Raw genomic sequence first — 21,060 nt, forward strand, 5'->3', positions numbered from 1 at the left:
CTACATAGCTATGTGATATTATATGTTAGCTATGTACATCATTTAGCACCATCTATTTAGTCTCTGTTCATGTGTTGGCCTCTGAATTTGTACTCTACAATCTATAGCACCGCCCAACTTTTACCTTATTTGTCAGGCCTCAATCATGTCTGCATGAGAGGGACAGCCCTGCATGTTTATCTAAGTCTTGTGAGAGGACCGTTTAGCTATTGTTGTGTTACTATGAAATGCCATAACATCTCTCGTGAATTATGATACAATCAGTTAAGTGGTCATGCTGTGTAAAGATTTGCTATGGTACATGGAACATGAGTACTTAATGACGTTAATTATGGTATACTAACATCTGTTGAAACTTCCGCGTTGCTTTTTGCCTTTCAATTCATTGTTAGAGCGTTATGTCTCTGGACCCAGTTGCGCAGTTTCTTTACCCAAATGATGCTCCGGTGACCCATAAGCCTGTGTGTGTGGGAGCTGATGGCAATTGCTTTTTTCGGGCTGTTGCAATGTCCTTGACAGGAAAGGAAGAAAATCACAAGCAACTCCGTCAGCAAGTTGCAGAACAGCTCTGCAACAAGCCACAGGCAATTGCAGCTGCTTTGATTGAAAAATCTTCGTCTTGTCCAGGTGTGAATCCTTCTTCACTCATTGCCACGTTTCTTTCTGATGAGAGTTACAGCGTGTTCAAAGCCGCAAAGGAAGTGGGAAAGGGCACTGAGGACAGTCTAGCTTTAGCTGTGGTGAAGGAGGGCAATGAGACAAAGAAATTTGGAAGTTGGTGTGGGATGGTGCAAGTCTATGGTGCAGCTGCAGCAATTGGTTGTTCCATCAACATGCACTACCCTGACGTTAACCAACGTATCCGCCCCTTTATGAATACCATTGTACAACCTTTGGAATCTGCAACAAGTCAAAATAATGATATTCATATCATGTGGTCTAGCACAACTCAGCCAGCAACTCTTAAGGGAAATGTTCAACTCAATCACTTTGTGCCTTTGCTACCCAGATCAGCCACTAATCTCAGTTACCATGCCGAAAGTGACATTCCTGCCTCTGATTGCTGTGATGAGTCTGACTCTGACAAACTTGAATCTACCTTTGGCTTCAGTGATGATGAGAATGCCAGTGAATTTGTTGTAATGAAAACCCTTAGAAAATCAAGAAAGTCAAAGAGAATTGAACCAAAGTCATGGTCATTGTCTGGATTCCAACCTAAGAGCCCAAGGGTTTGTGCAATACCTTCGAACATGGATATTACAGTAGAAACTATGCATGAAGATTCTGGCATACCTGTTGACTCACACCACACTGCAGCCCAAGAAAGTCAAAATGGTGACAAGCCGGCATATGGCAATGCTTCTCGCACAACTCAACGTGCTATGGCTGCCACTGCTACTAAGCCAAAGGGTTCTGAAAGCAAGTCTTCCAAGATCAAGCAAACTCTTGATTCCTGGTTATTAAGTAACAAGAACAAACATGTACAGAAAGACCAAAGGGAGATTACAAATAGTCACTCGATTACAACCATTCCAGAGTTTGCAAAAACACCAGTACGTCAAAATGTGTCATCAACCACATGCAGACGTCATATATCAAAAGAAACATTTATGGGGTGGAAAAGAAGCCATGAAGCTGATTATCAAACTATGTCATGGCTTAAATGTGAAGTGATGAAAGATAATCCTTCAATGGTTGATATTTTGTGGTGTGAGGTGTGTCGAACATACCAATCTAAGGTATGTGGCACTAAGCATTTCTCCAGAACGTGGATTGATGGGTCAAGAAATCACAGAACCAACAATGTCATTGATCATGCTGGGAGTGCTCAGCATCAAGCTGCAATGTCCTACAAGCGAAAAGAAACAGCAAGAGAGAGGAGAGAGCCAGTGACGGATTACAGTGAGATTGCCAGAAGTTTTAAGATGAAGCCGGAGACCAAAGCAAGGATGATGAAGAAATTTGAAATATGTTATTTTCTGGCAAAAGAAAACTTTTCATTCGTAAAATATCCATCTATCTGTGCTCTTGAAAAACGACATGGTGTTGAGCTGGGAGAGGCATATTCAACTGATGTAGCAGCTAGTCACTTTGTGCATTATATTGCTGAAAGTCAGCGACAGCATTTCAAACAAACAGTGGCAGCACCTTTCTTCAGCATCTTGATGGATAGTTCAGCTGACAAAGGAAAAGTGGAGAATGAGTTGTTTGCAATCATCTATTCTGAGAGTGATCACACCTCTGAAAAGCTAATAACTCGAAGTCGATACTTCAAAGTACTGGAACCGTCTAAGGCTGATTCTGCTGGACTCTTTGATTGCCTACAAGAATCTCTGAAAGATATGGGTATAAGAGATTTGATGAATCCAGAAAATGTGCTGCAAGTCAAAAATTTGCCAATTCTTGTTGGTGTGGGAACTGATGGTGCTGCTGTAAACATCTCAGAGATACGTGGACTAAAAGCAAAAGTTCAGAATGTTCTGCCATGGATTTTCTGGATGTGGTGTTTTGCCCATCGACTAGAACTGGCAAGCAGAGACGCTCTCTCCAATCCAGTATTTAAAGAAATAGATGAAATGCTTCTTAGGATCTATTATCTTTACAACAAGTCTCCCAAGAAATGTAGGGAACTGAGGGCTATTGTGAACGATTTGAAAGAAGTATACAATTTTCCAAGGGGTGGCAACCTACCAGTGAGAGCATCAGGAAGCAGATGGATTGTTCATAAGCGAAGAGCACTCCACAGAGTTCTCGATAGGTATGGGGCTTACATGAACCACCTAGCAAGCCTCTGTGAAGATGCTAGTCTTAGAAGCCCTGATCGGCAGCGTCTAAAAGGTTATTTGACAAAGTGGACTCATGCAAAAATAATTCTGTCCTGTGCCCATTACATAGATATTTTAGATCCCGCCGCTAGTCTGAGCTTGTCTTTACAGGAAGATGATCTTGATATCATTAAGGCAATTCAATCAGTACTCAAAAGTCACCGAGCCATGGAACAGTTGAAAGAAACTCCCTTAACCAATTGGTTTGCAAGCAGACGTGTCATGGACAATCTAATAGAAAGTGCAGATGGCAAAATGACGTATCAAGGAATTGAATTACATCACTTCAATGATGTAGTTGTGAACAGCTGCAGACAGCAAGCTTTAAGTGATCTGAGAAGATTGGATGATGAATTGAAGGAAAGACTTTCATGGTCAGACACAAAACTTATGAGGGCTATTATGGTTTTCTTGGACACACAAGCCTGGTACTCACACAAAACCGATGAGTCTTTCTCTCATCAGCTTACAGAGGCTGTTTCAATGCTAGTTGAGAATTTCCGAGCTCCTCTCGAGGCCAAGGCTACTGATCTAGCAGCAATTCAGGAAGAAGCCAAGGAGATGCTTGACTATGCACATCAATATCTTCGAGTGGACAGAGATGGGTATCAACATGTTTGGTACCGCTTGGCGTTTGGACCTGACTGCACGCAATTTAGGAATTTAGTTGCTATTGCACAGCTCCTTTTCAGCTTACCGTTTAGTACTGCAAAAGTAGAACGCCTTTTCTCCCGCTTAAAACTTATTAAAACTGATCGTAGAACAAGTCTTAGTCAGGAGACGTTATCTGATCTGCTAGAGGTCAGTGTTGAGGGAACTGAACTTGAAAATTTTGATTCAAGCGCTGCTGTACAGTTATGGTGGTCAGACTGTTCAAGAACTCGTCATGAAAGTCATCCCAAAAAAATAAAAATTGAATGCAGCAGCGAGACCATTCATCAACAAGAAGACACTTCAGCGATCAATGAGGCAACTGAAACAATATGTGAGGCAGAGCAGTCGGTATCTCTGGATGATTGGGACTCTTGGATCTTGAATGATGAGTGAAATATGGTCACAGTACCACAACTTGCATCGTCACACTACCACAACTTGCGTCGTCACATGCACTAGCACAACTTGCATGATGTCAGAATAGCATCTCAGATCTGTAGTAACTAGTTATGTTTGAACAAATATGCTTATAGTGTGGTGTTAGAGTAAATTGCTTAATTTGATGTAAAACTGTAACATTATAAAGGAAAGCAGTTCACAGTTTGCTATGTTTTGTTAGTTACTGCAATTTTAGGTGCTTTCATGTTGTAAACTAATGCCTACTTCCTTAGTAATATGTGTATTCAACTGACTCTTGTTTCTTGGTTTATGATTGCTAATTAAATTAGAGATTACTAATTTTTGATTACTAACTGCTTTTGATTACTAATTAAATTAGACGACCAGTAAAAAATTTGAATGACCGGCTAACTTCTGGCATTACTGGCCATACGGCCGACTAACTTTGAAAACTAATTTTGAGCACTGGAGTATAATAATTATTGCTGTACTTGTATTGTGATATATACCAATGACCGACAAGGATGTAATGCAGTATGCATGAGACTATGCTAGAAGAGTTATATAATGTCACACGTGATGACACAGTTGGGAAGTTTGCTAATGTACTCATACCAACACTAGATATTGTTCTCACACACTCACAAATGTCCAGGTTTCATTTTGCCTCTTGTTGTACAGGAAAATCCTTATCCCAAAGTTGCCAGTTTCTTTCCCTTAGTCGACGTCACAGTCATCAGTTAATATTAATAATAATACTGTTATGATCACATGCCAGTGTGACTATGCAGTCTCTACTGTCGTATTTGATGTACTCGGTCATCTCTCTGACGAGGATTTTAGCAGGTGGTCGAGCAGTAAACATGCAACTCCACCTAGCCTCGTACCAGACCCTCTCGCGCCGTCGTGTCTGGTTCCCGTATAACACGACAACGCCGGAGAGGGTCTGGGATCCTACCGCCTACTTTCTTCACCTAGTGTCACCCTACGTCATCTAAGTGTCACCGCACGTCATCTAAGTGTCACCCCATGTCACCAATGTCAACACTCTCATGCTCTTAGTTAATTACGAAGCTATCTTTCCCATCAAAGTTATGCTAGCTGTGATATCCGATTGCATACATTCACTGTTTACATTTCGTTCCTGTACAGCTGCATGAAAAGAGACACACCTTGCCGCATGGAAAGAGATTCATTCACAGAGGAAGCTCGATCCTGAGTTCGATTTACGTTATCTGAAGCTGTGAGGTCCAATGTGATTCGATTAGCAGTCTAGGTAGCTTGGACTAGGGATGCACTAGGCGCCGCTCTATTACTGTGCTAGGCTACGAGAACAATACAAATCGGGAAGCTCGAGTACGATTCGGGAACATTTGGAGCCTGGCAGAGCGTGCTGTCAGACACGGTGTTGACTTTCGCTCTAGAGTCTCTTGGAGAGGAAGTTCTCTTTCCCAGAGAGGTTGGCAAATACATAGAGCTTGCGTAGAGACAGGATACCAACACTGAAAGGAAACAAGTAGAGTACGAATGGAAGGTCAAGTCTGTTGCAAGACATTCGATCCGTGTGACACATGAGAATAACTATTAGACTAATTGTATTAGTAGCCTGAGGCTTGGTGACATACGAGCTAGTTTGATCATTTAATAGCATAAACGGTAGGCGGTATGATCCCAGACCCTCTCAGGCGTTGTCGTGTTATACGGGAACCGGGCACGACGGCGCGAGAGGGTTTGGTACGAGGCTAGCTCCACCAGGGTGACTCCCGTGCTGTAGACATCCGTCTCCTCGCTTTTCCTCACCCATCTTCCATTCATCCTTTCAAAACATAAACAAACACAATTAGAAACGGTCGACAAACCTACTACTAAACGTATAGTGGAACATCAACAGCCACACCAATGCCAGTGGCAGCGTTCGGCAGCCTAGACGCCTTTGATGCGGAGTCCGACGAGTGGCCGCAGTACGAGAAACAAATGTTGTGCTATTTTGAAGCCAACGTCATCACGGATGAGTCCAGAATGAAGGCAATTTTTCTGTCAGCAGTTGGCGCACGCACGTACAAGTTACTGCGCAACTTGACGGCTCCCTCCAAACTGAGAGAAAGGTCTTTCACAGATCTGAGGGAAGCTCTGTGCAACCACTACAACCCCAAGCCTTCGGTCATGGTACAGAGACTGCGATTCAATTCGAGAGTCCGGCCTAGAGGTGAGTCAGTTGCAGAGTTTGTGTTCGTGTTGCGCGAATTATTTGAGTTTTGTGTGTATGGAGAGACACTGAACGAGATGCTCCGCGATCGTTTAGTTTGTGGTATTGACGATGAGTCCACGCAGCGGCATTTGTTAGCAGAAAAGAAGTTGTTGTTTGCGCGGGCTTTGGAAAAAGCGCACGCTACAGAAGCGACGGGAAAGAATACGCGGGAAATGATGGTGTCCAAAGTTGTTGACAAGACAGAAGAAGAAGAGGGTGCAGCGGCTGTACGCCGAATGCAACCACAAATGCCCAAAACCTGTTATCGTGTGGATGGTCAGGACACTCTCTAATGAATGCAGGTTCAAAAAGCCAAATGTTTTGCATGCAAGGAAGTGGGACACCTCAGTCAAGTCTGTAGATTAATATTATTAAACCTGTCACTGGTTGAACGTTGCAAAAATTTGTCCAGATTACGAACAACGGCTATAGCTCAACGACACCTTTCGTTTGTGTGCACTGAAACTGGAAAACGACGACAAGATTGTATCTACTCCGGTTCTTTCCGTGATGGACTAATTAAAGCGGCCGTCGATATGTGAAATCCTAGGGCCGGTTTACGATGCACGCCCCGCAGACGGTGCCGCACGACAACAACGGCGCCATAGGGATCGTGAACACGCCGACGCCAACCGCGAAGGATGGCGGTACCGCGCTGCGTTGATAGAATTCGGTTCTATGCGAGCGGCACTGCTGCTTCTGCGGCGAAAGTTGTACGTGTCATAATTTGACGGTAAGCAGACCAATCGGACAATAGCTAGCGCCACGTGATTTATTCATATCAATCTTACAGATTTTGCGGGTGATGTAGTGGGACACCGCTTGCATCGTGAACTGAGCAACACGGCGGACCTGTCGTTGTTGTAACGCGGGACCGCCACCAGTGAGCTGCGCGGCGTGCATCGTGAACTGGGATTTTGTAAGACGCTTCGAGGGTGTACAGCCTGGTTTATACTATGACGCTGACGCTAACGCTCAGCTGAGCGTCAAACTTCAAAGAGCCCGCTTTGACGGAGTCTATTTCAGCGTCAGCGTCAACCGCATACCATTGCATCGTCCTCCTTTTTTGCGCTAGATACTAGTAACTACTGTGTTTAGAGTAGTGACATATCTAGACCGCATGCGACTCGTAGTAGGTCATCATTTCTACCAGCTAATGACCGTCTATCTCCTAGTATTGTCGTCTTGCAATCGAAAACGGTTCTATACACTTTAGGTATAATGGAGCGACTCTCTGTGCTGCAGTTGCTCGCAAATCATTAAAAAATACGTTAAAAATAAATGCGCGTTTACTTAAGGAGATATTATTAAATAAATAAATTTTAAAAATCGGGCTAATTGAGCCATTACATCGTGCATTCATACATCCAGTTTGTTGCTGCAAAAACAATCAATACTTTTTAAAAAGTAGACGACCAATATTACGAATATTCAACACAAAACAGACGTTCTTGATCAATCTCTAATTATTTTTGTCAAGAATTTCCTCACACAATCCACCATCACACATCACCTCTAGCACTTCGTCAGAAACGAATTCCCTTGCAAGTGTTTCACGAACTTTCACCCTTGCTCTCCAAACGTGTAGACAAAACAGAGTGTGCCACAAAAGCCAGAGGGAGACAATGGCAATACCGACGTATAGGTCGACGGTTGCTGCCTGGTCGTTGTCGACCAATGTCACAATAATGTTCTCGATTCCCGTCATAAATATGAAAAAGAATGCCGCGACGATGTACCAGTCAAACAACGTCAAGTATGCTATCTTGGGCAGCTTGTCTGAAACAACGTATTTCCAAGCCACCGTAGTGAGGACAAGAGTCAATGTGATCGCCATCCGATCTCCTATAGACAGGAAACTGTATATATGTACATTTCTTGCGATATGTCTAATATATATATATATATATATATATATATATATATATATATATATAATGAGGAATACAACTAAGTTTAGACCGACAGTAGGATAAAACCAAAATTTGAAACAACTTAAACAATTTGAGTTACGACTTGCTATTGTTCAGAATATAAACTGCACGTGACTCACGACTATCGACAAAATGCTTTGCAGGACAGATGAACGAGAAAAGTACTAAAGAAAGCGAAAGTATAGTAGGTCACTTTGCTTGGTGTTTTGTCAGCGTTGAGATCATATTGTATATGCATATAATCTGTTCATGTTTAACAGTGGAATTGTTAAGAATTTGCAGCAAGTCGCAATACAATGGTACAAGGGTAAAGCCAGAAATAGCAGAGTCCTTTTCATACGCAGACCTTCAAGCATATATAATTCTATACTTGCAATGTAGTCTATTAAATAACAGTATGTAGATTATTCATTGGGAAACTCAAAGAAAGGGAAGCTAGTAGTGACGGTCACACCATCGTTCGTTAAATGCAACTGCTTCATACTTCTATCTATAGACAACGCATTCATGCAACTCCACTCAGATCTCTAGGAATTTGGCTCGCAAAGTGCAACGCAAACTTACATAAATTATTTCCTGATATATATATATATATATATATATATATATTCTTTTTATATAAATGAAAAAGAATTTGGAAACGGTCACGTCTGTAAAGTCGGCGAGATCAAAATATATGAGAGAGCTCAGACATTCAAGCATCAATCACCGCACCTGAAATGCTGTTTGATAGCGCTCAAGTCTGCAGGTATTACAAAATCACTAAACTTTCTCAGAGTCGGTTATTAACATTAATTAATTAAGTCACTGCAAATGTAGTTGATAACAAGTGTCTTACCTAGTTCTTTAGCTTGAACAAAGAACGATGACCAAGACAGCACGACCATCATAGAGACGGTTACCGCAGTGTTGAATACATAGTAACCACTTCGTCTCCTAACGCTTAGATGAAGTTTCATAAGAGGATATCGATTATTAGAAGCTACAGAGTGCGCAGACGTGAACGTTGATTTTGAATTGAGTAGATGCCATTCAGCCATACTAAACTCTTTCTTGATACCACTCCTTCTCAACGGATCTTCAACATACCTGCGACAAATAATCGAAGACGACAAATTAGATAATGCGCATATCTACACAGTTGTCACCATACAAGACTTGCCTCAACTCATGAGCCGGTAGCTTGGACCCAATGTTGACCGTCAGAGTATGTCCATCAAAGGGAAAATGAGCAAGATGGAGGCGTTGATAGAACGTTCCACGGTACCTTTCGATAAGAGTCACTAGCGTTGGACCACTTTTTTCGTCCTTGTCGACAGTCAGGTGACTGAAGATAGTGGTGGTCTCCAAGTCGTTGTCGAAAAACATTGGGTGTGGCTGCCACACCTTCCAATCGTTGCTCTTGGCAGTCTTGCTGTTGTCCATTTTGGCTCGAATGTTGTCGTCGTACCAGCTGTAGTAGACTATGAAGTCGACCGTAAAGCGATTCTGGTCGTCGTCGATGTTGCTGATGGAAAGCACTTGGTAGGCGACACGAACTTCCTTGGTAGGGAGTATTCCTGTCAGGTCTTTGGATGGTCTCATGCGTAACGAGCTTGCCCTTACTGTGTGTGGCAAAACATCAGCGGTGTCTTCATCATTGGTGCTTTTCATCATCATCGAATCCAGCCTCGCACGAAATGTGTAGGAGGTTTTACAGCAGATTGTACAGTGTCAGTAAACACCCCCACCCAGACACAATGAAGGTCTCTTATGAATTGGACTCCCAATAATTTTTTATGCTAACCCTTTCCGTGGTGAGAGTAGTGTAGACAAAGTATGTGAAAACTCGTCTAGAATTGTACGACACTTGAGAAGAAAGCAGCGGTATCCTGTCCTGGCCACGCCCAGCAGAACCAATGTTCATAGACTGACTCTCACGAACAGATATCAGTTACGGAGTCAGTGACCTAGCTAAGGGCCGTTCTTCGAAGTTCAGTGTCCCTTAAAAAATTTATGGGCGTGGTTGCTCATCTATTTTTGTTTAGTTTACTAGTAGAGTGATCTTATATGTACGTTATTAATCTCTATGTATAAATAAACACTGTTACAGTTGTTTGGATGACGAATGCGACAAAAGTTCTTGTTGAACGAAAACTCTGATAGTATCACACGTCGTGAGCTTAATACATGACATCGTGAACTGCAGGCATAGCATGTGCTGCAATTGGCACACCGTATTGATTGTATTCCATTGTACAGCCATGATTACATTTACAGAAAGCAATGCATTCTAACAATATTAATGTGCGCACGTGCATGTACGTAAGTGTGTGTGTGTGTGTGTGTGTGTGTGTGTGTGTGTGTGTGTGTGTGTGTGTGTGTGTGTTGTGTGTGTGTGTGTGTGTGTGTGTGTGTGTGTGTGTGTGTGTGTGTGTGTGTGTGTGTGTGTGTGTGTGTGTGTGTGTGTGTGTGTGTGTGTGTGTGTGTGTGTGTGTGTGTGTGTGTGTGTGTGTGTGTGTGTGTGGAGATTGTTGCACGGAGTACGCGGACGAAGCGTAACCGGAAAAGGTCACTAGTCTGGAAAATTGGTTGCTGGAACGTACGCAGTCTTCTAGATGAAGAGGGTGATTTGCAAACTGCAAGGAAACAAGGCCGATCCACCATTCTACGAAAAGCGAGGTTTCTGGTTCAAGAGCTGGAAAGATACACTATTGCTGTAACAGGTATATCAGAAACAAAATGGTTTGGAAATGACATCTACGACCTTGGAAGTCGTACGATTGTACATGCAGGCCGTGAAGTACCAAATGTGAGTGAAAGTTGTAATAGACGATATTCGGGTGGGGAGGGTGGAGGCGGAGCTTCTACAGCATGCGCAATCTCGAAAGTAACACGCACCTTTCGCCGATCTCGCTGTACACTCTGGCTGTACACGAATTCCACGTTTCCGGGTCTGCTTCTGGACTGTGGATCATCTTGCCGTTGACTAGGCTTTGTAAGTAAGTTCACTAATTACCATTTCGTGCATCTTGTGAGAGACTTTGCGTGCGTAGAGACGCGTAGGAAGCCATTTCTTGAGTACGGCTTCTCGAGGGTAAGAGACTGCTGTTCAAGCTGAAGTCGCCTGATTCACACTCTGAACAGATATACGTGGAGTGGAAGCACAAACTACTCATTGTCTAGTGATGAATTAGTTTTAGCGAGTGAAATCATGCCACCTGGGAACCCATTTGGGGTAACCAGACATGTAGGACGTTCTGCGTTGTTTCTAGGCAGTCTAGCTTGCTTCTGTATATATGTGATTGGCCAAGTCGAAGATGTTACTGTGATAACTTTCACTCGATAGGTACTGACGCAGATCAGAGTATAGTACACATACACTACATGTACGTACAGTCCGTTTATTAGCACTAGCTGCCAGCCTACAAGTCCCAGCAACAGCTATGTCTAAAGTAACACAACACACACACGCACTAGCTATTTCATAGCTGTAATGTCTAAATCAGAAAGCAGAGGCTGTTCTACCTCATTCGCAGGTGCAGTTGATCAAGACGTGTATATAATATAGTCTAGCTAGTGATCCTAGAGCAGTGAAGATGTTGATTGTCGAAAATGTCACTGAGGCTGAAGCTGATGGTTTACGTCGGATAATTGAACAGCAAGCAAATGAAATAGTGGAACTTCAAAACAACATTAGAGTTCTCGAGTAAGACCTTGCATCGGCAAAGTCTGAGTTGCAAGGAATCGCTCAACACACTGCCAAATGATAAAATCAACTTTTACAAAGGTTTTTGTGTTGAGAAATGTGCTTGATACAGTGTGGAGTTGAATTGAACCAGCAGCCAAGACTATTACTCTGTATAGTAAACCAAAAATCAGGCCAAGGTACATCAAGTGATGTAAGCTCATGAGCTCACCGCCTTCCATGAAGGGTTGACTAAGCTAGACGAATTTTTGATGACTCTAGTTTGACAAGATACACAGTGTACCGTTCTCAGTCTTGTAACGTGTTCAGTCTCAAGCAGACAACCATAGAATTATATGTTTGAACAGGTCCCGTATACTCATACTACTTAGTCTACCCTACATCCCCTTTTCTTTAAAAACAAAAAAGAAAAAAACTTCCTTGAATGTTCTACAAACTCAACGCAATTCGAACTACTTATAACAAACATAGTCTTTCAGATATTTCGGCACTTTCACCTCTCGACCACTTCTAGTAACTCTTGCTGGTCGCAATCCCTCTTCTTTGGGTACTTGTTTCACTGTCATTTCTTTTGCTGTTGGTCTTACTGTTTGGTCTTTCGGTTTCACTGTTAGCCGAATTTGAGTTGGTTCTTCGTCACCTTGACTTGTGCTATCACATTGCTTTGGTGGACTTTCCTTTGTCTTCTTTAGATGAACTCTATTTCGTCTGTATGATTTGCCTGACTCCGTATTGAGCTCATAGGAACGGTTGGGCAGAGTTTTAGTAATCACCGCCTTTTTCCATTGTGATGGTTTGCTCTTGCCTGTCAATGGCTGTACTCTGACTACCTCTCCCAGCTCCAATGATGGTAAATCCTTTGCCCGTCTGTTGTATCTTTCAACTTGTTTCTCTTGGCGTGCCACTAATGCTTTTGCAGCACCTTCCACCATCTTTGGATGTAGTGTTGTGTCCTTTGCTGGAAGCAATGTCCTTGTTCTTCTATTATACAATCTCTGTGCTGGACTCAACCGGACACCCTCGGTGGGAGTGTTGCGATATTCCAATAATGCAAGCCAAAAATCCGTCTTAGCATCTGCTGCTTTTTTCATGAGTGTTTTCACTACTTTGACCGCACTCTCTGCCTTTCCATTGCTCTTCGGATATCCCGGGCTTGATGTTGTGTGTTTGAATTCCCAGTTTTGTGCAAATTCCTCAAATGCCTTAGACACAAATTGTGGGCCATTATCAGTGATAAGCTCATTTGGAATACCATGTCTTGAAAACTGTTTCTTTAGTGCTCGAATCACTGCACCTGATGTTGTCTTTTCTAGACGGTCCACCTCTATAAAACTGCTTAAGTAGTCTGCAATGACAAGGTATTCATGATCAGCAAAACTACACAAATCCGCTCCTAACTTCACCCATGGTCGTTCTGGAATGAAGTGTGGTTTCAAACTCTCTTTCTGTTGCGTAGTCTCAAACTTTCTACATGTTTCGCATCTTTCCACTCTGTCCTTGACTTGTGAACTCATGCCTGGCCAATAGAGGTTTTCTTTGGCTCTTCGTATGCAGCTGTTTACCCCCATGTGTGATGAGTGTATTCGTTGTAACATTAGAGCTCTCATACTCTGAGGAACTACAACTCTCTCTCCTCGAAAAATTAGTCCATTCTGAACAGCTAATTCATCTCTGACACCATAGTACGGTTTTATGAGACTCGATACCTTGTGCTTTGTTTCTGGCCATCCCTCCAGTATCACCTTCTTTAGCTCTGTCGATGTCTCATCTCTTGCTGTCGCTTCCTTTATCTGATTCAGTCTTTCCTCTGAAACTGCCAGACTTCCTCCTGTAGCCTGCGAAATCTCGTCGTCTTCTTCAAATGTGAGAATTTTACCCTCACTGCCTCCTGTCTCATCCTTGAGGTAGGCTCTCGATAGCAAATCTGCTATATACATTTCACTTCCTTGTTTGTATTTTACTGTCACATCGTACCGTTGTAGTCTCAACAGCATTGCTTGTAAACGCTTCGGAGCTGCTGCTAGTGGTTTCTGCTGTATCATCTCCAATGGTTTATGATCCGATTCCACAATGACGGGTAGTCCATAGACATATTGATCGAATTTTTCCAGACCATAAATTATTGCCAAAAGCTCCTTTTCTATTTGAGCATACCTTGTCTCAGGATCTCTCAATGCTCTACTTGCGTACGCAACAGGTTGTCCAGATTGGAGTAGTGTTGCTCCCAACCCTTGGCTGGATGCATCACACTGCAACGTCACTTGCTCCTTGGGATCAAAGTACCTCAAAAGTGGTGCTTTTGTCACTGTGTCTTTCATCTTCTGATATGCCTCATCTTGGACTGTTGTCCATACAAACTCCGCATCCTTATGAGTAAGCTGTCTCAGCGGTTCTGTCACGTCTGTCAGGTTTTTCAAATACCTGGCAAGGTAGTTCACCATACCCATTATCCTCCGCACCCCAGCTACATCCCTGGGTTTGTCCATGTCAACTATTGCTCTGATCTTTGCTGGATCTGGTTTGACTCCTTCGTTGGTCAGTATATGACCCATGTACTTGACGTTATCTAGCTTCAACCGAAATTTCTCCTTGTTCAGCTTGATTCCTCTTGATTCACATCTTTGCAGGAAACGAATTAACTTCTGATCATGATCTTTAATCGCCTCCTCCTTTGTATCTCCGTCACCAGTAATCAATATATCATCTGCCAATGCCCAGATTCCCGGTAGGTCTTCTACGGCATCACGAATTCGTTTTTGGAAGACCTCTGGTGCTATATTTATGCCGAAGGGCATTCTCTTCCACCTATATCGACCAAAAGGGGTTCCAAAGGTGGTCATCTCACTTGCTGCTTGATCCAATTCTACATGCCAAAAGCCATTCTTTGCGTCTGCCACAGTAAAGACCTTTGCTTTGCTCAACTGAGGGAGAACTTCCTCAAGTGTTGGCATCTGGTAGTGACTCCTCTGCAAAGCTTTATTGAGAGGCTTTGGATCTAAGCATATTCTAATGTGATTGTTTGGCTTCCGAACCACAACCATGTGCGACACCCATTTCGTTGGTGCTTCTTGCTTCTCAATTATTTTCAGGTTTTCCAGTCTCTCCAATTCTGATTTCAGCTTAGGTTTCATTGCAACCGCAACTCTTCGGACTGGCAACTGTACTGGTTGCACAGTCTCATCAACTTCAAATCGCAACTTCTCGCCCAGTCGACCTACTTCACCCTCAAATACATTCTTGAATCGTGCAGTCAGATCTGCCAATGTCAGTCCTGGGTGATCAATATCTCTTTGTTGCTGGTCTCTCCTCTGGTCCTCCATTGCTCGTATCTTGTCATACTTGATTTCTACTAACCCCATTTGCTGTACAGACCTAGCTCCGATGATAGAGGATGTCACCCCTTCAACGACAACAAAGCTGCCCCTGTACTTCTTGTGATTCTTCAGGTTTCGTAGAGAAATATTGCATTTGCCTTCTGCTTTGAGCTTGGTCTTGTTAAACATAGACAATTGTTGCTCGGTGGGCTCAATTTTTGTTCCTGGTGGTACATCTTCTTTGCGAATGACATTACACGTTGCCCCAGTGTCTAACTGAAACTTGACGTTTCTTCCACCCACTTCCATCAATGCAAATATCTGTTTCTGATACCCTTGTATCGAATTGACTCCTTCTTCCTGAGTAAGAGTCAATGACAACAGATCTTCTTCATCACTACTCTGTTGTGTGCAATGGACTCTTTTCTTGTCTGCTGTGCCTGATCTACATTTCCTCGCGAAATGATTCATCTTGCTGCACTTGCTACATTTCTTCCCATTTGCTGGACAGTTATCTCGTCCTCTTGCATGTTTCAATCCACAGTAACTGCATTCATATCTGGACTTGTCAGGTGTTCTTGGTTGTCCTGCTGTCTTCCAAAGCTTGGACTTCACCATCTTCTTGTAGCATCTAACTACATGTACATCATCATCTCCATTTGCTCCCATATCCTTCATTTGTTTCACAGTTGCTTCATGGGCTCTACACACGTCTACACAGGCTGTTAGAGTTAACCCCTTCTTCTGAAGCAATTGCTTCCTCAGGCTATCATCAAGAACTCCAAAGACAATTTTGTCCCTCAACATTTCATCAGTTTTATCTCCAAACTGACATCTGTGCGCCATTTCCTTTACTGCTGTTAGGAACGTATCAAATGTCTCACCTGGCTGTTGTTGTCTCCTATCCATGAGAAATCTCTCATACGTCACGTTTGTTTCCCCAATGCAGTGGGCCTCCATTAGCTCCAATACCTTGGCCATATCTCTCTTCTCTGCATTGTTCGCGAACGGCAAGCTGTTATATATTCTCAGTCCTGCATGCCCAATACAAGTTATGAACGTCGCCAGACGGTAATCATCTGTCTGGGAATTGAGTCGCGCCACTATTTCATAGGAATTCCAAACCTGCTGCCACTCTCTCCAGTTCTGGGATAACGATCCTTTCGTTCTGAGTGGTCCTGGCATCGGTACTGTCGCTTGTACTAGGACTGCGCCTGCGACTGCAGCTGGCTGCACAGCGTGTGCGTCAACTTCTGGCTCGAGCGCTGCGGGGACCTCTGGCTCATGCTCATCGCCTGACATATTGTGTCGATTGTTCTGCGCTTGTCGCAAGTCAATCCAGCACTCCTGACACCATGTACCGTTCTCAGTCTTGTAACGTGTTCAGTCTCAAGCAGACAACCATAGAATTATATTTTTGAACAGGTCCCGTATACTCATACTACTTAGTCTACCCTACACACAGTTCCACACTCCATGGCCAGGAACGCTAGATGGTGGAAACAAGTAGTCCTATTGATATAATTGAGCCACACAGTGCGTCATGTTCGGTTACCCCGAATGGGTTCCCCTACCGCAAAATCTTCACCTGATAAAAACTTCCATCGCTAGGCAATGAGTAGTCTGTCTTTCCACTCCACGTGTATCTGTTCAGAGTGTGAATCAGGCGACTTCAGCTTGAACAGCAGTCTCTTACCCTCGAGAAGCCGTACTCAAGAAATGGCTTCCTGCGCGTCTCTACGCAGGCAAAGTCTCTCACAAGATGCACGAAATGGTAAGTAGTGAACTTACTTACAAAGCCTAGTCAACGGCAAGATGATCTACGGTTCAGAAGCAGACCCGGAAACGTGGACTTTGTGTACAGCGAGATCGGCGAAAGGTGCGTGTTACCCTCGAGATTTCGGATGCTTAAGAAGCTCCGCCCTCGAATATCGTCTCTAGAGGAGAAGGTGTTGGTATTGTCCTTGCGCATACTGGTCTAGATGCATGGAATCGAGGAGGAAACCAATACAAGCAATGGAGCTCTTGTGTTGTGTCTGTGCAGCTAGTTTTTTGAAATCTCTCCGGGAAGGTGCCAGACATGTGCATGGACCATCGTCTCAGTTTATGCACATACAGCAAACAGTTCCATTGAAGAAATCAATAAATTTTATTCAGATGTGTTGGCAGCAATCATCAGTCCCCTGGAAAGGATCAGACCATCATATTAGGAGACTGGAATGCTAGAATTGGGAAAAGGGAAAGCTGTGATGCTCTGCAACATGTGATCGGTTGTGGTGGTATAGGCCACAGGAATGATAGAGGTGAACAACTGCTGACTTTCTGTCAGGCAAATGGTTTCTCAGTAATGAACACTTGGTTCCAGAAACCACCAAAGAACCAAGTTACCTGGCAACATCCAAGAACAAAACAGTATCATTGTATAGACTTTAATCTTGTCCCAAGGAAACATTGAAGACTTTGTTGGGATGCTCAAGCAATGCGAGGGGCCAACTGTTGGACTGATCATTACCTACTTCGAGCCAAGTTTGCTTTTGGACAACGACATCGGTAAAAAAAACAAGCATATGATTACCAAACGCTTCAACGTGTCCAAGCTTAGCGACTCTGCTGTTCAAGAAAATTTCTACTCTGGAATGGACAGCATGATACAATCTACTTGGAGTTCAACAGCCACCTTGGAGGCCAAGTTGTCTTGCCTGAGGTGTTCTCTATTGAAGCCAGCAAGCAAGGTCTTAGGCACAGACAAAAAAGAATACACCTAATTGGTTTTTTAGCGCTAGCATGCAGTACCCTTCAACCTTTGATCAACAATTGAAATGAGGCTTTGCAGAGGTGGTTGTCAACTAGAGAACAAGCTGAAAGAGATAGGTTCGTCTCAAATCGAAAGTTGGTTCAAAGAGAGGTACAACGTGCCAGAAATGCCTGGTACATATTTCCAGGTAGTCAAATATCACACAAGCCAAAAGATATGTGGAAATGTGTGAAATAAATGCAACTTGGCAAGTCAGGTCTTTGGCCACTACAGATCACCAATATTAGGCAAAAAGATGGTGCCCTGTGTGAAACTGTTGAGGGCAGACTAGTGAGGTGGACTGAACACTTCACTGGTGTGTTGAACGTTGAAACTACCTTTGATCTGCCTCATATAGAGAACCTGAAACAACAAGAGGAGGTCATTGACTTGACTCGCCTTCCCGACCTGGAAGAGCTAACGTCAGCCATTGAGATGTTAAAACCAAACAAAGCGGCTAGCACTAATGGTATTTGAATGATGGAGGCCACCTGATTGTGTTGATCAGTGTAGTCCGTCGGTGCCAAAGCACTACAGCCTGCCACAATGTGGTCGACTGTTTCCAGGCCTACACTGCACATGCGGCAAGTAGGACTGACATCACGATGTAGAATCTTGCGTTTATAGTACCGAGTCCGAAGAGCTTGGTCTTGAGCAGCAACAACCAGTCCCTCAGTTGCAGCAGGAAGATTCGCTGCCTTTAGCCATCCGTAGGTCTCTTTCATGTCCACAGGCGGTTGCTCAGTGAGACGACGATACTGCCCGTGCATAGGCTTCCCGCTCCAGGACCGCACACGAAGAGAACTGCAACACGTACGGTAATGTCTCGCATCTGTTTCGGGTGCTTGCTCGAAGCCACCTTCAACCGAGATGGATGCATTCCTGTGTAAGCTCTGCGACTTGTCGTCCGAAGCAAGACTCCTCCGCAGCTGTGCAGTAAACCGACAAGCCATGTGCTTGATCGAGTGTGAAGATTTTCCAGAGTCACACTCCCGTATCATCTGTATGAAAGAATATTACTGTTACCTTGCTGAAGGGCAGAACTGTCAGCAAGGTAACAGTTCCACAGTAAGTGGATATCAACGACCACCAGGAAAGCACTGGGCGTCATCGTCAACGGACCGTTCGCCAGACCACAGAAACTCCCCAACGACTGAAACGAGTCATAGTCTCATGGATAAAGCTAGAGAAACATGAGAAAGAAAGACAGACAAGTTTCACAATTTACTGTCGTCACTGGGGTTTGAACCCCCAAACCATGGAGTGGTAGCCATTGTCGCTAACCACTAAGCCACGGCGGTGACTATTATGTGTCGTTATGCCCCTTATTATTATGTGTCGTTATGCCCCTCCATAATGGGCAAGTGGGGTCTTTGCCCCCATCTGGGCGCCCACCAACCCGGCAGGTGAGCCCAGCGGGGTACATGTTTCCGTGTAGTCCATACGGCGATCAATGACTAGCCAATTCGATATAGATTGCAGGCATTACGGTGACCGCGTACTCGATACAGCACGCCTAGTGGATATCAACGACCACCACGAAAGCACTGAACGTCATCGTCAACGGACCGTTCGCCAGACCACAGAAACTCCCCAACGACTGAAACGAGTCATAGTCTCATGGATAAAGCTAGAGAAACATGAGAAAGAAAGACAGACAAGTTTATTATGTGTCGTTATGCCCCTCCATAATGGGCAAGTGGGGTCTTTACCCCCATCTGGGCGCCCACCAACCCGGCAGGTGAGCCCAGCGGGGTACATGTTTCCGTGTAGTCCATACGGCGATCAATGACTAGCCAATTCGATATAGATTGCAGGCATTACTATTACTATTATTATTATTATTATTATTATTATTATTATTATTAAGTGGGAGAGGCTAACTCTAATTAATTAGTGCCACTTATTTCTTCAGCATTTGTCTTTGCAAATTCAAAATCTTTTAAGTTTTTTGCAGGTAACTGTTTGAATGCCTTTGACACTCATTACTTAATTGTTTCTATTACAAGTAATTTTTGAATTATTACAAGATTATTTGAAATTATTTGAATTTTTGAAGAAAAAGGTACATTTTCTATTTCAGTTTCATTTTCTCTGCCTACGTACATTTTCTTTTGTCTGACTTGACACTTTAATTCATTTACCGTGTTAACACATTTCTGTGCTAGCTAATATTCATTTCTAATTATAACCTAGGGATTTCCATTCGATCAGCATCAATTATGGTAAACACTTCCATCAAATCGAATGCTGCATGGTTGAAGGTATAGAAATCTGAAAACTTTTGTACTTCACTTTTGCCGTAAGCTCTCATTAGCTTTGCATCTTTTCTAATTAATATTGATCACGTGAGTAAATTGCTGCGCATGGGAAATTCCACGGGGACTCTTGTAGCGTTGGTGTGTATGCGTTGGAGTACATTGTAGTACAGCACTAGAGAAAGGTTGGCTGTGATGTCGTAACTGTTGGGTATCTGATGCTTTTCGTTGATTTCGTTGGCAGTAGTGGTTGGTGCATGCGTAGCTCAGCAGTAGCCTACCTTCTTCGTTTGTGACTTTGTTGTGTGGTAGGGTGTTATTGTTTGTTTGTTTGTGGTGTAGAAATGAAGAAAGAATTGTTTAGTGCGGTGGAGAGAGGTGATATTCAGTCAGTAACGCGTCTTTTGGAGATGGGAGGTGATGTCAATATGCGTGATGACCGTGGGGTGCGTGTTGTGAGATATAATCATGTGTGTGTATTCGATGTTGAAATGAATTGCACGATAGAATTTCACTCTTCTGATGCAAGCTTGTGAGAGCAATAACAAAGACATTGTTGATTTGCTGCTTTCTAAATCAGCAGATGTTAATGAAACTAGTGGCTTCGTGAGTTGATTGAGTGTGTCAAACTGTGATTTTTGTTATAAGGTGATAGATATCCACTTGATGCAACAATATAATCAACAATCAACGTTTTGGGTTCTTGGTCGTAAAGAGGCAGCAGAATTGACTTCGGACTGGCTGATAGCAGCCATTGCATGCAGAGATGAATAATTTCGGTTTTATTTTATTAAACTTGAACTGTTGGAGAATATTTTTATAGTAGTTATTGTCTTATCAGATCGTCTCCACTTTTCTAGTTTTACTAGCATGATAATAATACATTTGTGTGTGTGTGCAGTGGAGACAGACAGCTCTGATGATAGCAGCATGGATTGGATCTGAT

The 21,060-nt window shown here is 43.3% G+C and overlaps 4 protein-coding genes across 4 annotated transcripts in view; 2 read left to right on the forward strand and 2 right to left on the reverse strand.

Annotated features, from left to right (window-relative positions):
- Positions 1-1,588: 1,588 nt before the first annotated feature.
- Positions 1,589-3,909, forward strand: LOC134186967 (uncharacterized). The gene has a single exon (XM_062655071.1). It carries the CDS (start codon positions 1,611-1,613, stop codon positions 3,870-3,872), a length of 2,262 nt encoding a protein of 753 aa, XP_062511055.1. The 5' UTR covers positions 1,589-1,610; the 3' UTR covers positions 3,873-3,909.
- A 3,525-nt stretch (positions 3,910-7,434) lies between these two features.
- LOC134187011 (gamma-aminobutyric acid receptor subunit alpha-5-like) lies at positions 7,435-9,767 on the reverse strand. Its single transcript, XM_062655120.1, has 3 exons — positions 9,223-9,767; positions 8,899-9,149; positions 7,435-7,971 (listed from the first exon to the last, which is right to left on the reverse strand). The coding sequence occupies exons 1-3, from the start codon at positions 9,717-9,719 to the stop codon at positions 7,589-7,591; spliced, it is 1,131 nt and encodes a 376-aa protein (XP_062511104.1). The 5' UTR covers positions 9,720-9,767; the 3' UTR covers positions 7,435-7,588.
- A 2,433-nt stretch (positions 9,768-12,200) lies between these two features.
- Positions 12,201-16,247, reverse strand: LOC134187176 (uncharacterized protein K02A2.6-like). Its single transcript, XM_062655292.1, has one exon. It carries the CDS (start codon positions 16,245-16,247, stop codon positions 12,201-12,203), a length of 4,047 nt encoding a protein of 1,348 aa, XP_062511276.1.
- Positions 16,248-20,233: 3,986 nt separating this feature from the next.
- The window catches only part of LOC134186887 (ankyrin repeat domain-containing protein 50-like), a 4,779-nt gene continuing 3,952 nt past the window's right edge, over positions 20,234-21,060 (forward strand). The window contains exons 1-4 of the mRNA XM_062654968.1: positions 20,234-20,299; positions 20,457-20,560; positions 20,622-20,720; positions 21,016-21,060. The exon at positions 21,016-21,060 is cut by the window's right edge and continues 57 nt beyond it. Of these exons, the coding sequence (XP_062510952.1) occupies positions 20,459-20,560; positions 20,622-20,720; positions 21,016-21,060 (246 nt within the window). The 5' untranslated portion in view covers positions 20,234-20,299; positions 20,457-20,458. The remainder of the gene's footprint in view (positions 20,300-20,456; positions 20,561-20,621; positions 20,721-21,015) is intronic.

The sequence above is a fragment of the Corticium candelabrum genome, chromosome 11 (assembly GCF_963422355.1).
Source record: "Corticium candelabrum chromosome 11, ooCorCand1.1, whole genome shotgun sequence".
NCBI lineage: Eukaryota > Metazoa > Porifera > Homoscleromorpha > Homosclerophorida > Plakinidae > Corticium > Corticium candelabrum.

Excerpts from the sequence above, each read along its gene's own strand:
- LOC134187176 (XM_062655292.1), bottom strand. The coding sequence starts at position 16,247 with ATGCCAGGACCACTCAGAACGAAAGGATCGTTATCCCAGAACTGGAGA.
- LOC134187011 (XM_062655120.1), bottom strand. The coding sequence starts at position 9,719 with ATGATGATGAAAAGCACCAATGATGAAGACACCGCTGATGTTTTGCCA. Across the intron at positions 9,150-9,222 it reads CTACCGGCTCATGAGTTGAG|GTATGTTGAAGATCCGTTGA; the intron begins GCAAGTCTTGTA and ends TATTTGTCGCAG. Across the intron at positions 7,972-8,898 it reads TGTTCAAGCTAAAGAACTAG|GAGATCGGATGGCGATCACA; the intron begins GTAAGACACTTG and ends TCCTGTCTATAG.
- LOC134186967 (XM_062655071.1), top strand. The coding sequence starts at position 1,611 with ATGGGGTGGAAAAGAAGCCATGAAGCTGATTATCAAACTATGTCATGG.